At 37.4% G+C, this 12,055-nt stretch overlaps 2 protein-coding genes across 3 annotated transcripts; one reads left to right on the top strand and one right to left on the bottom strand.

The window, feature by feature from the left end:
• Nucleotides 1-64: 64 nt before the first annotated feature.
• On the bottom strand, nt 65-7,404 carry LOC149000473 (uncharacterized). 2 transcript variants are annotated; one of them, XM_089140315.1, is made up of 13 exons: nt 7,276-7,404; nt 7,147-7,195; nt 6,891-7,048; nt 6,489-6,611; nt 5,815-5,958; nt 5,604-5,702; nt 4,522-4,613; nt 4,324-4,441; nt 3,014-3,102; nt 2,847-2,931; nt 2,668-2,759; nt 1,628-1,935; nt 65-260 (listed from the first exon to the last, which is right to left on the bottom strand). In XM_089140315.1, the coding sequence occupies exons 1-13, from the start codon at nt 7,297-7,299 to the stop codon at nt 235-237; spliced, it is 1,407 nt and encodes a 468-aa protein (XP_088996441.1). In that variant the 5' UTR covers nt 7,300-7,404; the 3' UTR covers nt 65-234. The 2 variants fall into 2 exon arrangements, with proteins under 2 accessions (XP_088996441.1, XP_088996442.1); XM_089140316.1 differs by lacking the exon at nt 65-260 and having other exon boundaries at nt 1,623-1,935; nt 7,276-7,401.
• Nucleotides 7,405-8,781: 1,377 nt separating this feature from the next.
• On the top strand, nt 8,782-11,666 carry LOC149000474 (putative disease resistance RPP13-like protein 3). Its single transcript, XM_089139172.1, has one exon. It carries the CDS (start codon nt 8,824-8,826, stop codon nt 11,641-11,643), a length of 2,820 nt encoding a protein of 939 aa, XP_088995298.1. The 5' UTR covers nt 8,782-8,823; the 3' UTR covers nt 11,644-11,666.
• Nucleotides 11,667-12,055: the final 389 nt, after the last annotated feature.

Raw genomic sequence — 12,055 nt, forward strand, 5'->3', positions numbered from 1 at the left:
ATTGACGGCATTTTGAAAACTCAATAAACTATTTACTGACAGAAGATATCAGAGACTGACGAGAATAAAGGATTTACTCTATCATAAATTATCTCATACAAATTTATCATGTTTAGCAATGAAGATCACTGATTACATGTACTAACTTGAATAAAAACACAATATTCAAACATAATGCATCAAAATATGGAGAAAAAGCCAGAAGGTATAAGTTCAAAATCCTTCTGTGCTCTCCTAATCATCAAATCTCTTCCTATTCCCTGCATTTGCACAGCAGAAAGAGAACTGATAAGAACATACATGAAGCACAAAACAAAAACACACAAGCAAATTTAAGTGCAGATAGAAGTAGGCTGTAAGGTCACCAAAAATGCACAAGACTAAACGCAAAGACGGTGTTTCTTTAGACGCAGCAGAACATTCACTCCAATGATGCGATTAATTTTAAAAGTTGGAAAGTGTTCCCAAGTTTCTTTGGGAAAAAAAATGGGTGAAGGAACAAAAAGTAAGTACATGTATGATTAAAATGTCATTTCCCTGTATTTACAAGTCATTATATGATTAAAAGAACAAATGGGATCACCAGACCCCACAAAGGACCTCATTCATCCAACTCGAATGCAACTAACACAGAGAAGAAAGCAGGGCGGTTGTATTTATATCACTCACTATCAAACTAACCTAAATTAATCATGAATGGGCATGTACATTGAATGACAGACCAGCCACAAAGGTATGGGCAAGAAAGGGGGCAAAGGGGCAGTCCTGGTGGATTTTTATCCACTGAATCTCAACAAGCAAACAATGGATGCTGAATGTGCAATTTCAAACACTGAATAGGTGAAAGGAGAAAAATTGAAAAAAATTAACCTGCTCATTGTAACACAAGTAGGGTATGATTGAGCATTAATGGAGATATAAAGCACCCATAGGCAGCTGTCAAGAGATGTCTCTTGACATGCCCCTCTTACAAAAACACTAGCAGAAATCTAACTATCCAATTATGGATCAACCAAAGGGGAAGCTCTAAGAGACCAAAAACATACTGCTACTCTTAAACTGAGCAGAGAATATGGAAAAAGACTCAAGGATGCACATAGATCAAAGAATTGTCAATTTAAGGGAAGTGTAGTCATTTCATACAAGGAAAAAGGTAAACAGAGGGCAAGGTTAGAAACTGTTCTCATCACCCACTGGATGAAGCATCTCCCGGTTTCTCTTTATTTTTCTTTTTTCCCTTTTTGAAAGGACAAAATTATTTGGCAGTCCAACCAGGGAAGACATTGAATACCCTGGATAGCCATATTGACAAATTTTTGGTTTATCCCATATAAATTGAAGATTTACCCTTAGTTTGCTGAACAAATCTCTACATTATTCAAAGTCACATTTATAAACAATTCCAGAAGCATTTTAATAAAACACATGAGAACAATGTGCACAAGTCCACTGAGTTCGTGTGAGTGCTCAGCTGCAAGACATGTTTAATTACGGAATATCATATTGGTACTTGGTAAGTTAACCACACCTAAAACTAAGGTAGTGATAACTCGGCTAAATCCATACCAGCATACAACATATTATGATCCATGTTTTAGAATCCAAGATAAAATTAAGAATGTCTAACCTGAACCACGTGCTCCATGTCCCCTGCCCCCTCCTGAACGACCTCCTCTGCCACCACCGCCACGCCGACCACCAAATCGACCACCGCCATCTCTACCACCACTCCTGCCACGACCACCAAATCGACCACCGCCATCTCTACCACCACTCCTGCCACGACCACCCCTTCCACTGCCACCGCCACCACTACGATTATCAGCCCTTGGCTTTGCTTCTTCCACTGCTAATGAACAACCTCCAAGTTCACATCCATTAAGTTCTAGAGCCTTCGAAAAACTATCCTCATTCGGGAAGTCAATATAAGCAATCCTGTACATGAAAAATTAAACAAATCGTTACAAAATACAGGAAAGAGCATTTATCTGCATCCAAGACCCACGCCCATAGGCTGTTTCTATGATTTAACCAAGCAAGAAATCCTATTCTGTATGATTTTGGCATAGCTGTAATGGAGCAGAAGGAACTATGTCAAGTGACCAATTAAGCCTAAGATGATCAGCATGGGAACATTTGGTTCATTTGTTCTCACTCCCCTCACCAATCAAGACAGGGGCCTATATTCTTCACTTTTCCATCTCCCACAATTACTACATTCCTTTAATGCAATTAAGAAACATTGATCTCTTGAAATGAATATCAAGTTGCCATTTAGTCCACATAAGCTAATTGAAAGGACAGAGTTGTGTTTTGGTGTCCACAGAATATAGCATCTAAACAGAAACTAGAAGTGAATATTTATTTATATAACATCTTAAGAGGCACAACATGTGCAATAACGATGTTGGGTTTCATAACATGAACTCCTACACAGAGATGATTAGGTAGCAAGTAATATCATGCAGGCAAATGCAGATTACGCAAACTACCCTGGGAGTATATACCTATGCAGGGGAAAGAAAAGGGGGAACATACAAACTGGAGAGAGAGAGAGAGAGAGAGAGAGAGAGAGAGAGAGATGATTCAGAAGCATCCATGCAGGCCTTACAACGGAAAACCAGAGAAGGAAGAAAAAATCAATAGGCCAAAGATAAATGTGCTTACCCCTTAGGACCACCAGTTTCAAAATCCTTTGGAATAGACACCCTTGAAATTTCTCCACAGGACTCAAAATGCTCTTCTAATGCACTCCGAATCTGTAGCTCAACATAAAATGTGGGAATGAGAACTCAATCAACTCATCCAACAAACATAGCTGTGGTTAATATGTTACAAGACTATACCTGATCCTCTCCACTAGATGTATCAAAACCACGTACAAATATAGTCCGGCCTTTACCTCCTTTTTGGTTTGAGTTGCTCTCTTTGCTGTAAAATGACAAGGTCAAATGCAGCTGAAACTATTCTTTACGAAGTATGAAGACAATGGTGGTATGAAGAGCCAAAATACCTGTTTTGTGGGGTATAAGAGCCCTTCTCTCGAGCAATTTCAAGTTTGACAGGCCGACCCAATAAGTCTTGACCATTCAGTTCAACAGCCTGCAAAGGTAAAGAAACCGTTAACAAAGTTATAAGACCAATATTAGTTACTACACTGAAATAGCACAATGTTTAAGGTGAGATAGAAAAAGCATTTAAAGTAGCCTATCTTTACAATCTAACAACCCATTACCTTCCATTTCTAAGATTCATTGAAAAAATAATCTCTGCTATCAATGCAAATTTAATAAGTTATTATCAATATTTAAAGTGTCCAAAGATTTTGGGATATTCGGAAATCAGGACTATTTTTGCAGAATAGAGCATTAATCTTCAATAGATGGGTCCAACTGAACACACCAAAACTGCTGTTAAAAGAAAGCCTGTGATGATTGAAGACAGCAGGTATCCTTAATGGCAATGCTGAAGACCACCAAGTAAACAAAAGAAGAGATATTAATTCATTTTTCAAGGATGCCATCTTTCAGAATTTCCAAGTCACTATCATGTTTCAGTTCATTTCACAACTATACCCTTTATAAAGGCCAATCAGCTCATCAGCAAATAGGCCACATTTTTGAGAAAATGAGTAACTTTGTATCATCATTGTATAAATATCAGTCACTAGACTGTGATGAGTTCAACTAGCCTTTCAAGTGAGGCTTGACTAGAACACCAGTCCTTATTCTTCTACTAGAAACTTGAGGTATAAGATCACTGAATCATCCATGTTCTCAGGGTAGGTTGATGCTTTATATGTTAGTAAACTAATCAATTCTGCTCAAAAAAGCCAACCAGTATGACATACCTCACAGACCCTCTAGTTATATGTGTGCCAATTGGCTACTAACCTATCCTAACCAACCAATTAGACTCAACACTACTGTATAAGCACAAAACTATGACACAGAAATGCAGTTGCCAAAGCACAAACCAAATCAACATTCAAATAACAAAATTAAAGAAATGCCAGATACCACATGAAGTCTCAAACTTCACATGACCAGAGGAGAAAAATGTGAACAGCCAATAAAGTAAAAGAAAAAAAATTGGCACACATTCCCCTTCACATACAGACGACACGCCATCACACATATATCTTTCTGAGAGTTAAATAATATGAACCCGCAATTTATGGCCATAACTTCAGAGCAGAGATACATTGACCAGCCCTAAAAATTATACGAGGAAAAACTTCCTGATAACCAAACCAGATATTGACCAGTTAAAACATAATCAAGTTACACCTTTTGTTGGTGGCGGTTGAGAGCAAACACTTACCTTCTTTGCTTCTGCTTCAGTGGCAAATTCAACATGGCCAAATCCCCTAAATTTCCCTTCGTTGTTTGATGAAAAACGGACATCAACAATTTCACCAACATCTTTGAAGAACTCTTCCCTTTAAAAAAGAAGATGAATATGTGAAAAAAAATATGAGACAGAAAGACTGCAACCACAACTGCTACACTGGGTACATACACATCAGTCTTTTCGATACTGAAAGATAGGTTCCCCGCAAACAATGTTTTTGACCCAGTGGTTTGAACATTTGGGTCGGCCGAGGTTACGCGCTGCAAAAGTTTCGGAAAGAGTTCAGTACTTAAAATTATGCAGAATACCACCAAGATGGCTTGCAATCTTGCATAACACGAATAAGTAAACTATTCAAAAGCACCACTTTCTTCCCAAATTTTTATAAGCTTGCTTAATTTTTCCACCCTTTAGTGTTGCAGCATCTATAATTTCTTCATCACCATCTTGCTTGATGCAGAAATTGTGCATGATCATCCATTAGCCAAAATGATAAGCATTAAAAGCATTAAAGAATAAGTATCCATTCATAGGATTCCCCAAGACTCCAAAAAGTAATAATTTTTTCAAAATTTTGTGATAGCCAATGAAATTCAATGCACATAGCATTGGAACATTAAGCATCAATTATGTCAGTGACTTCATATTAACTTTTTCTATTTCTTTTTCTAGTCGATATTTCACACTACCCACACAAACTTTTCTCTGCATTCAATTACTAGGCCTTACCTCTTGGAAGAAAACAGTCACCAACAAAGCAAATAAATGTCATCAAATTTTCTGTGAATAAAGTCTTCCAATCTCCTACTGAAGTGATCTCAAGTTGGACCCAGGCAAGTCCTATGAAGATCACCATACAAACTGGACCACACATTGTGAAACCCATGTCTTATAGCACAACCTTCCTTTTAATTTGTACTAGAAAATAAATACGGATCCATGTCATCTCAATAAGACTATAAACCCAGTATTAGATAAAAATAAAGGATCAACTATTCACTCTCTATGATGGCCCATTGGCAGTAGCATTATTCTGATATTGGTGAATAAAAGCAGCTCTATATGGATGAACAAACAATGAAGGATGGAGTCTGTGGGGTTTGGATGAAGCTGGAAAAGTATGATCAGACCCTAAGCGGTATTGAATTTATACCAGTAACATGGATTCACTACCCCTTCCATTTAATCTTTGAGAAAGAAAAGGTAGTTATATGAAATCAAGCGCAAAATATGTTGAAAAAACTGCTTACATTGTTCTTTGGGGTCTTAGCTGGTTGCTCCTCCTCACTGTTCTCCTCATCAGAAGAGTCATCAGAATTATTGCTTTCAGTTGATGCTTTTGTTGACAACTGCAGAGCGAGTTGCCATAATTTTTTTAGGGAAAAAAATCCCATCGAGCATCACAAAATTTTGCAGATTTGAATTATCAATTTAGTAAAATATCAAGCTTGACAAGCTTACATTATTTTTTGGAGTATCAGCAGGTTCCTCTTCCTCTTCTTCCTCTTCTTCCTCACTTTCCTCCTCAGATGAACCATCATCAGAAATACTGCTGTCCTTGGGTGCTTTAGCATTGGTATTAGACAGCTTCGCAGGTGGTGCCTCCTGCATTGAAATTGGCCAAGCTAAATGACAAAGCTTCTAAACAGAAAACAATATAAAAAATTATTGAAGAGATGAAAAGGGTATTTCCCAAGTGGCATATTACATCAGAAGCCCCCAAGGGCCTTGGCCCTGTATACAAGCCATTCAAAGACTTGTTCCTAAGCAAAGAAGCCCCTTTTGGTGATGTATCTCACAAGTAGACATAACCAATGCTCAGTAGTTCCCAATGTAATGTGAAGATTTGACATTAGTAAAAGCCATATTATATTCATTCAACCACTACATAAACCCTGACCCTAACCCCACCCTACTCTAAAAGAAGAGATATAAATCGTCCATGTTGCTAGATATTCACAGAACATTTATTCCTCCTACGCTCAGAAGGGAAAATCATTTTATAATTGAAAATGTGACACAATAGTGACATCTTCCACATCTGACTGCAGCAGCAGGCAACTTGTTTGTTTGAGGCACAACTTCAACCAATTTTCAGGTGCTGAGAAAATATAAAAATTCAGACCAAAACTCACATCATCCTCATCTGCACTGTCATCTGAATCAAAACCATCACTGGATTCATCTTTCTCCTCAGAAGCTACTGCATCCCCATTTATAGTCTTAGCCGGCAATTCATTAACCTCTGCCTCAATTTCCTAAGAAAATAATAAAATATCAACAGTTGCAATGAAATCACTTAGCACGCTACATTCTAAACTGTAACTAAAACCACTGGAATTTAGAAATAAAATAAAAAATGAGTAAAAGATAAGGGAAAAGAACCAGAAAATATTAAATTTTATCTGCATATTTTAACTGAGGGTATCTTGAACATGAGTATACTGATATGGAACTACGATAGATAAAACAAAAGAAAGGCAATAAAACAGGCGGAGATATAACAAAACCGAGATTAGAAGAACACCAGAACAGACCTCCTCTCCGGATTCCGAAATATCCTCTGAGCTAGTTGGGTCATCCTTCTTTTTTGTCTTAACGTTTCTGTTCTGTTTCTTCAAAAGAACTTGCTCAGCTATCTTCTGCTTCTTGGCACTCACCAGTTTATCCAAGTTATCCTTGGCATTCCTCTTACCTAAAAACGAAACAAAAGAAAACCACCCAAACATTAATTTATCACCATAAAACACTTCAGGAACAACGAAACTGCTTATTAAGTGTAAAAGCTACTACCTTTCTTTGCTGATTTCGCAGGTGGATTAGAAGAGACAACTTTAGCAACCTGCAAGTAATACTTACTTTAGAAATCACTATTCACTAATCAACAAACGCAAGCCAAAGGAAGAGAAAAGAAACTCAAACCTGTTGAACTGGTTTCTTCCCCATCTCGACCAGTTGCAGTGAAGTCCAAAAAGTTCGAGGTATGCTGGAGCTGCCAAAACCCTAGTAGAATTTTTAGGGTTTTAGAAAGAGAGAAAATATCTAAGCCACTGCTAACAATTTATATGCGAAGAGAGTCATGGTTGGTGCCGATGTCTGTTAAGATAGCGGAGCGTGGAGGGAAAGTTTGGGAATTGAAGCTCCAAGTCCGGGGTGGGTAATGTAAAGCGGTTCGGCTTTGGTTTATTTGGTCGGTTCTTATTTATTTGAACAATTTATTTTTCTTCTCGGTCATCATCAAATGGGGCCTACAAGCCTGAAGAGAAGAAAGATGGTATGGAGAATTCAAAGGTTTGAACTCATGACCACTTTGGACTTACTGCCTCTACAGACAAGGCTAGCTCAATTTTACTAGAAGCACATCCACGCTTATTGAACAATTTGGATATGCGATATTTCTTTTACACTATTATTAAAAAAAATAAAAATTATATTTACATCTTTTAACATTTTTTTCATTGGGTTTGCATCCTTATGTTCAACACGATGATTCATTAGGCATTCGATCGAGATTTGAGTTATTTGGTTCATGAACCAAATAGGCCTAATGAATCATTTTTTTTTTTTGGTCAATTCCAAATCTTCGGATTCATGAATGCGAAATTTATACCCGTTTGGTTGTAAAAATCCATGGATTCATGAAATGTAGAGATTCATCTTTTTACACTAAAAAATTAATTTTGTAGATTTATGGGTATGGGGGGATGAAATCTCTATAAAAACGCTAAACCTTTACGTATTCATAAAAATCATGTCGACCAAACAGTTTTTTAGGATGAATCCACAAATTTCATTGCACAACTAAACAGTTAATTTTATGAATTATGACTCCATAGATTTTAAATTTCCAGACTCATGTAACCAAACAGACCCTAAACCTTAGTTTTTAAGTTATTATATTTCTATTTTTCTATTTTCAAAACCATTTTGATTTTTGAGAGGAAAAAAAAAAGAGAGTAGGTGAAGTGCAAGAATTGGTTGTCTTGGTTTTAAACCTTAGTTTTGCAGAGTCTATCAGAGTCTATCCGTTCCTCACACTTTGCTACCGTATATTAGAAGTGAGGCCCACTAAAAGGCTTACCTTTGATTTTTTTTTTTTTTATTAGGATTCAAAGATGGGTCTCTCATAATGTGTGATGAAGAGGTATGAGAGGAATACAAATCTCTATCTTATTTTAATGAGATCGGTATGGTCTAGCATGAATAATGACCAATATAGAAATACAAGAGTCAAAACTTCCTTTAGACTATACCGAACAGGGAAACATGTTAAGAGCACTTCCCACCATTTCTATTTTTAAATTGGAAAAATTAAAGGTTTCATCACAATAGGCCAATAGGTGTTGGAGTCCCACGTCAAAGATTCTCAAGTAAATCATAAACAAAAGGATTCCAAAAGATCAGGAAAAAGAGAAACAGACCAGAGAGTTGGAACAGAGAAGCTCTGAGATCCATCAGAAAGTTGAAAAAATGGCAGAGATTGTTGTCATGGCTCTTATACAGAAACTGGGAATGTTGCTTGCAGATGAGGCTCGTTTGCTTGAAGGAGTGGAGAAAGAGGTTGAATCTCTCCATAGAGAACTGATATTGATCAGTCCTCCTTTGAGGAATGCAGATATAAGATCCCAAGAAAATGAAGAAGTTAAAGAATGGGTAAGCCAGATTAGAGATTTGGGTTTAGAGGTTGAAGATCTCATTGATGTGTTCTTGGACAAAGTGTTGAAAAAACGACTGCGAAGTGTTGTTTGGAAGATTAAAGGATTACCCAACAAAGTCATTACTCTACACAAATTAGGAAGGCAAATTGAAGAGAGCAAAAAAAAGTTCAACAAGCTTGCATTTGATAGGTTGAGGTATGGCATTCAATCTTTAAATGATGAGGAAACTTCACAAGAATGTCCGGCCATTAATGGAAGGAGATATCCCGTTGTTCACAAAGGAAATATTATGGATTTCCAGAATGAATCTGATGAGGTAGCAGAGATCCTGATGAGAGATGAACCTCAAGGAAAGCTTGGTGTTGTTTCAGTCTTAGGAATGGGAGGATCAGGTAAGACTACTCTTGCTAGAAAAGTTTATATCAGAAGGGATATTAGAAGACATTTTGATTGCTTTGTTTGGGTTTATGTTTCAAGAGATTTTAGAATAGGAGATCTTCAGCAGGCCATGTTAGAACAGGTTGTGGAGCTGACAGATGTGGAGAAACAGGACTTGCAGTGGAAAGAGGGAAAATTGGAGATGATTCTTCACAACAAACTGAAAAACAGGAATTACCTGATTGTGTTTGACAATTTGTGGAGGCAAGAAGCTTGGGATAGCTTAAAGAGAGCCCTTCCTCTACCTCAGAAGGGCAGAAGAAGTCGAGTGTTGCTCACCACTCGTGATGAACAAGTATCCAAGCATGCAAACCCATTAAGCAATCCTTACAAGCTACCTAGTTTGAATGAAGTAATGAGTCTTAAACTCTTCACAAGAACAGTCTTTGGAAGTGAAGAAGCAAATCTACCCAAAGATGTTCAGGATCTAGCAAAGAAGATTGTTGCCAAGTCTGATGGATTTCCACTTTCCATTGTTGTATTGGGAGGTCTTTTATCTACAAAAGGGAAGACAGTTGCAGTGTGGACAAAGTTTCTTGAGAGTGTGAACTGGCATGGGAATCAAGAATCAAGTAATTGCCAAAAGGTATTAGCTATGAGTTACACTGAATTACCTTATTTCTTGAAGTCTTGTTTCCTTTATTTCTGTCTATTTCCAGATGGTTATGAGATCCATTGTGATAAATTGGTTCGCTTATGGGCTGCCGAGGGATTTCTACAATCACGAGTGGATAAAACCATGGAAGATGTGGCTGCTGATTGCATTGCAGAGCTAATCCAAAGAAACATGATTCAAGTTGTGAAATGGAGATCTAATGGAACACCTGAAACATGTTGTGTTCATGGTCTGCTTCGAGATATGGCAATTTCAGTAGCCAAGAAAGATAAATTTCTCAACATTTCTCGAAGTGACTGTTTGGAATCTTCAAAAGGCTATCGTCGACTAGCATTCCACCCTAGAAATGGTATGTATGATCATGACAATATTACTTCTCCTTTCCATATGAAAGCTCAACAATCTCCCCCTCCAAGGAATAGCAACCAAGATCTTCTCCACTCATTCCTGTGTTTTACTGAATATCCACGTTCGATCAATGGAAAGTTTGAACTACTAAGGGTATTGGATCTAGAGGGAATTCCAGGGATTTCAACCCTACCCAGGGAAATTGAAAAGCTCACCCTTTTAAAATACCTGAGTTTACGAAGAACAAATATTCAGATTCTTCCATCTTGGGTAGGTAACCTCCGAAACCTACAAACATTAGATCTATATCATACCAAAGTTGAGTGCTTACCCATTGCAATATTGAAACTAGATCAATTGAGACATCTTATCTGCATTAATGTTCATGATTATTTGATCAAAGATGAGTTCATTGTTGACACTACTCATTCTCCACCACCCATCAAACTGCTGAGAAATCTCCAAACCTTATGGCTTCATGTAAGTGGTTGGATAATGGGTGGCCTTGACATGCTGATCAATCTTAGAGAGCTGCGGATCCGGAGAAATGGAGCACTCAAGGGATCATATGGACTTGGATCACTGTATTGGGCAATAGCAAGATTGGTGAAACTTCGAGTTCTATGGCTAGAACAGCATGATTGGTCTCCCCTGCTTCTCCCTTCATTTTCAATCCATTTGCATCTATATGACATGGTGTTAATTGGGGCTATGAAGAAGCTACCTGAACATAATGATTTCCCACCAAACCTCACCAGTCTACGCTTGGACTCATTGCATCTAACAGATGATCCGATGGTAAAGCTCGAGAAGCTACCCAACTTGAGGAACCTCACCTTGGATTGGTACTCATTCAATGGAGATAAAATGACTTGCTCTGCAGGAGGATTTCCAAAACTTGAGTCATTATCACTTGTTTGTTTACTAAGATTACAGCTATGGATGGTGGAAAAGGGAGCATTGCCTATGTTGAGGTTTTTAAATATCAAAATGATCTATCAGTTGAAAATGCTTCCAGATGGGTTGAGACATCTAAGAACCCTTGAAGAACTCACAGTAGTGATGTCAAAGAACTTCAATGACAGAGTGAAAGAAGGTGGAGAAGACTGGGAAAAGATTAAACACATCTCTTCTATCAATGTTAGAGAAGTAACACAAATGAGTCAGTTCTCAAAATCAGCAGCTACTCCAGAACAGTTAAAACTTCGGAAGTCCCAGAGTGGGAGTTAATTTATATTTCCTTTTATCTTTTCTTCTTCTGGTATTTTTTCAGCCATTGATGATGTTCTGTTGAATAATATTTTTTTGGTGTTCTTAATGTATTGGCAATGGAATTTTATAATATATGTTTGGCAATAGAATCAAAACAATCTTTCCCATATGTTCATTTAATCTTTCATTGTATATATATATATGATGGTCAGATCGAAAATACGCAATGTGCACTTCTTAATCAATAGTTCTATTGGAAAAGAAGCTAAAATTTATCTTTTAATGGCTCTTGCATGTCTTTGTTCAAGGACTAATTTTCCTGGTCTCCCCCATCCTTCAACCTTTAAGTAATACAAGCAAAGTATAAGTGGTGAATTATTTTCTTACCCTAGTACATCGATTGAATGCCAGCACCAACTCAAATATTTCA

The sequence above is a fragment of the Hakea prostrata genome, chromosome 11 (genome assembly GCF_041222555.1).
Source record: "Hakea prostrata isolate BN-2017 chromosome 11, UWA_Hpros_2, whole genome shotgun sequence".
In the NCBI taxonomy this organism is placed as follows: Eukaryota; Viridiplantae; Streptophyta; class Magnoliopsida; order Proteales; family Proteaceae; genus Hakea; species Hakea prostrata.

Coding starts and splice junctions, on each gene's coding strand:
- LOC149000473 (XM_089140315.1), bottom strand. CDS start 7,299: ATGGGGAAGAAACCAGTTCAACAG. Junction 1,936..2,667: donor GAAACTGGTGGTCCTAAGGG/GTAAGCACATTT, acceptor TTTCATGTACAG/GATTGCTTATATTGACTTCC. Junction 261..1,627: donor ACATGGAGCACGTGGTTCAG/GTTAGACATTCT, acceptor GTGCAAATGCAG/GGAATAGGAAGAGATTTGAT.
- LOC149000474 (XM_089139172.1), top strand. CDS start 8,824: ATGGCAGAGATTGTTGTCATGGCTCTTATACAGAAACTGGGAATGTTG.